Source organism: Lactuca saligna, chromosome 2, assembly GCF_052625555.1.
Source record: "Lactuca saligna cultivar CGN05327 chromosome 2, ASM5262555v1, whole genome shotgun sequence".
In the NCBI taxonomy this organism is placed as follows: Eukaryota; Viridiplantae; Streptophyta; class Magnoliopsida; order Asterales; family Asteraceae; genus Lactuca; species Lactuca saligna.
This window is the reverse complement of record NC_136418.1, coordinates 65,726,340-65,730,461: the sequence shown is the minus strand read 5'-3', so window position 1 is coordinate 65,730,461 and position 4,122 is coordinate 65,726,340. Positions and strand designations below refer to the sequence as shown.

The 4,122-nt window shown below is 32.8% G+C and overlaps 1 protein-coding gene across 1 annotated transcript; it reads right to left on the bottom strand.

The window, feature by feature from the left end:
• Positions 1-232: 232 nt before the first annotated feature.
• Positions 233-2,783, bottom strand: LOC145031053 (uncharacterized). The gene is made up of 4 exons (XM_078979508.1): positions 2,481-2,783; positions 2,013-2,269; positions 1,489-1,940; positions 233-661 (listed from the first exon to the last, which is right to left on the bottom strand). The coding sequence occupies exons 1-4, from the start codon at positions 2,603-2,605 to the stop codon at positions 395-397; spliced, it is 1,101 nt and encodes a 366-aa protein (XP_078835634.1). The 5' UTR covers positions 2,606-2,783; the 3' UTR covers positions 233-394.
• Between the last annotated feature and the right edge of the window lie 1,339 nt (positions 2,784-4,122).

Sequence of the window (4,122 nt, the reverse complement as noted above, 5' to 3'; positions counted from 1 at the left end):
CGTAATCAATGATAAATAAGTATGTAATTTTAAAGCATCTTCTTTAAAATTGAAAGTGATTACCCATGGTTTCCAAAGGTAGTAACCTAGTACTCAATATATAACTTATTCATATGCATATATTGTGAGACGATAGCCAAGGGGTAAATCTCCGTATTTAAGAAAGTTTCTATCCCTAGTAGATGTTAAGTGAAAGATTATCGCTAGAAGTCACATTAACCTCCATATTAGAAACATTAAATATTGGTGATTTGAAAGAACAATATTGATGGATTATGGAGAAGTGTTCGACTTGTTTACACATGAATTTATGAGTCCAAATTCTTATATGAAAAAAATAACATGTTTATATGATAAAAAATGAATTACCTCATGTACATTAATTACATAATCCTCAATGATGAGAATTGAGATCCAATTCCTTTCTTGTTTTACCAACAAATAAGTCTTTGGATTTCATTAATCCGGGGATTAACCCAATCAATGTAGTAAGATGAAATTGAGCCACTGCATCATGTCTACCTAGTGAAACAATCGCCTTACGACTTGAACTCATTTTGTAAGTTGTCATCTTGCTTTCATCTCCTCCACGTATCAATAGTTGCAGGTTTTTAGCAGCAACTGATGCTTGCTTTTTTGCCAAGTAACCTTGCTTCATTTCCTATTGTTCACATGTCATGCTATTATGATAACAAGGGCATTTACGTCTTTTATACAGAAAACAATGGTTCAGATGTCTGTTGAAAGAAAACAAAGATTTTCGGGTTGATTATGCTTTTAGTTTCATATGGCGTTGTTTTTATGATATATATAAATTTCGTTACTTGATTGATTATTGGAATTGTAGTAGAATTAGTTGTATTGTTAGATATAAATTTCTAAAATCTTTTTGGATGAACCTCAACAAACTTTCTAGAGTTATTTTTTATGATGATTAGGAGGGCATTTACGTCTTTTGGGTAGGCTCAGCTGTTTTGAAAAATGAAAAAAAAAAAAAAAAAAAAAAAAAAAAAAAAAAAAAAAAAAAAACCAATAGTTTGATTTTCTGTTTTAAAAAAAACGGAAATATTTTAAGGTTGTTCTGTTTGTGTTTTAAAACTGGAAATGAAAACCAAACCAAAAGGCATATTTAATACAATGTCATTATTATAAATAATATATATAAGTTTCTTTCTTGATTATTAATTATTAAAGGTTGTTAATGTTTCCATTGCAAGCATTAGTGATTGTGGTTTCAACAAATATCTATTCAATTGCTATTTTTATAGCTTTATGCAACTAAAAACCAAAAAGAAAAACGAAACCCAAAACATCAAAATCAAATTTGAAAAAATTGAACAAAAACAGTTTTGTGGGGCTAGAAACTGGATTTTTTTCGTTTACGCAAAAACCAAAATTGCATAAGAAAACAAGGCCTGATTATGGTGCCTACAAATCATCTAAAAAAAAAGCGAGACTTAGAACACGGAATGGAAAGTGGAAGCTAACCTTGATGTTGGTAATATCTCCAATGGCAAAGATATTCTTCCGACCCCTAACTCTCAAATTTTCGTCAACAATCAACCTCCCTAATTCATCCAATCGATTTTTCAAAATGGTACCTTTCAACCAAGAAGACGCCAATGGCTTCCCAGTACACAAGAAATGGCAATCCGCTTTGATTGTTTCACCAGCTGAAGTTGTATACAGTTTGGTTCCATTGCTACAATCCTCCAGATTCACAGTTTGATCCAGTTTCACTTCAACATGCCTTGATTTTAGCCAATCTAATGTCTTCTTAGAGGCTTCTGGTCCAAGAAATTCCAGCAATCGGTAGCCATTATGGACCAATGTTATCTTCTTCTCCGGGAAATCAACTGCAATTTCTCCGGCAAGTTCTACTCCGGTCGGCCCACCTCCAACAATCAAAATCGATGCCGCAGCTTTTATCTTTTCATTTTCTGCGATGTTTAAACAGCGCTCATAAACTTCAAACTGCCATCAATCTGGAAGAAACTTGAAATTGGGTTTACCTGATTGGTATTGTTTCAGTCTCTCCGATCTAGTTTTTGGTACTTGATCGTCATGACCTGTAGCAATAACGAGAAAATTATACGGGATCGATCGACCTTCTGATAAGAGGATTTCAGAATCAGATACGTCGATAGCATTGGAGACGATGAGACGGGATGATGTTAGGTAATGTTTATGCTGGATTAAGGATCTCTCCGCAAAAGTTGGTTCCACCATTCCTCTCAAGCTTGCCCATGGAATCTCGAAATACTCCTTCCTGTTCATATTAGGATCTAAATGTTATAAATCCGAATTCTATTTTCCAATCCAAAATTGATTTGTTCACGAATCCATATTGTAAAAAAAAAAAAAAAAAAAAAAAAAAAAAAAAAAAAAAAAAAAAAAAAAACCTAAGACGACTCAAAACATAAAAACATGTAGCAATTCTGGAAATGAAAAGGATTTGAGAGAAGAATAAGAAACCATACGGATCAATTAGTGTTACATTGCCATGAAACTGGAGTGATTTAGCAATGTAGGAGCCGGCAACTCCTCCGCCAATAACAACTATTTTGTTCGCCGCATCGCCAGTTGCTACCAGTGGGTTGGCCATCAAAAGGAGTGGATTGTCGTTGTTCCGACTGAAATCCGATCAAATATAAGTTAATTTGTTTGTAGGATTGTGGAAGAAAGAGGGTTTTAGTATGAATGATAGCGTTGACACGACATGAGGATGAAGATGCCAAGAAGGCCATTGTTTCAAGAATCTTCAAAGGTTTTACTTGGTCTATGCAACTTCACGACATCAAAACCTTAACAACATTTAAGTAAAGATTAATTAAACATCTTTAAAAAAAATAATAATAAATAAATAAAACATATCTACTCTTAAACAGTTAAACTATATCAACGACCTGAACCATTCACCTAAAAAAGGAAGACATTTGGTGATTAATTAAATATTAGAGCCTTAGAAGTATAACATAATTTTGGAGTTAATTACATGAATGTTCATGTTTGTGGTAAATTGAACATTTTATCCTTAATTTTTTTAATTCAAAAGGTTACTCAAACTTTATTTTGTTGCGTATTTCATCTTAAGGATGTAAAATGACCATTTGTCATTATCTTATTATTTCTAAATTGTTTGAATTAAAATAAATGTTTTTATTATTTGTTTAAAAAATGAGATCCTACGAATCCCTGCTCCACCCTTCCCCATCTTTCTTGCTAAAAGATTTGGCAACCATCGATTACCACGGGTACTCCGATTCATTTTAGGCATCCACCTCAAGCATCCTCGTCCACCTTTGCCAACAACCAGTGAAATAACAAAATCATTCTTGTAATTAAACCTAAGAAAACGAAATCATACATTGATAAAACTTAAGATCAAAGCTATTTTTAGAAGCAAACAAAAAAATTGAAATCATATATTTATAAACCTAAAGATTAAAATCAGTACAAAATTTAGCATCAAATCTGAAATCATACCTTGATAAACCTCAAAACCAAAACAATATCAAAATTTGGTCAACGGCTAGGGCATATCGACTCCCTTCTAGTATAAATCCAACACTAGCAGAGCGTGTCGACAGAGCGTTGATGATATGCAAGAACAAAGGATCTCAACGATGATTAGGGTTGACAGGCGAGGAAGTCTCTAGTGGTGTGACATTTGTCTCGATGGCAAGGGAAAGTATCCACAAGAAAGTAATGACCGGTGCTCGGAGAAGTTAATTGGACCACTTAGAGAGAGAGAGAGAGGGGGGGGGGGGGGGGGGGGAAGAAATCTATTAAGGGGTAAAAGAGAAGCAGAGTTGGCGACAGTTGTTTTTAATTTAAAAATGAAATAAATAATAAAAAAACAAAAAAAAAATTGTAAGGGTAAAACAATTTTTTTTAAGTCTGGTAGGGACAAAAGATGGAACAAAATAAAGTTTGAGACACCTTCCAAACAAAAAAATGTTAAAGACCAGACGGACAAATAATCACAAACCAAAGAAGAATTCATGTAATATCCTCACATTCATATGTGTATATATATATATATATATATATATATATATATATATATATATATATATATATATTAAAGATGTGATGAATTTGAACAGTAAAGTGTTGAAA

Bases quoted from the DNA above. Each gene is read 5' to 3' on its own strand.
- LOC145031053 (XM_078979508.1), bottom strand. From the start codon at position 2,605: ATGGCCAACCCACTGGTAGCAACTGGCGATGCGGCGAACAAAATAGTT. The intron at 1,941-2,012 runs GTAAACCCAATT...TAAACATCGCAG, and splicing joins ACTGAAACAATACCAATCAG to AAAATGAAAAGATAAAAGCT. The intron at 662-1,488 runs GTTAGCTTCCAC...TGTGAACAATAG, and splicing joins GAGATATTACCAACATCAAG to GAAATGAAGCAAGGTTACTT.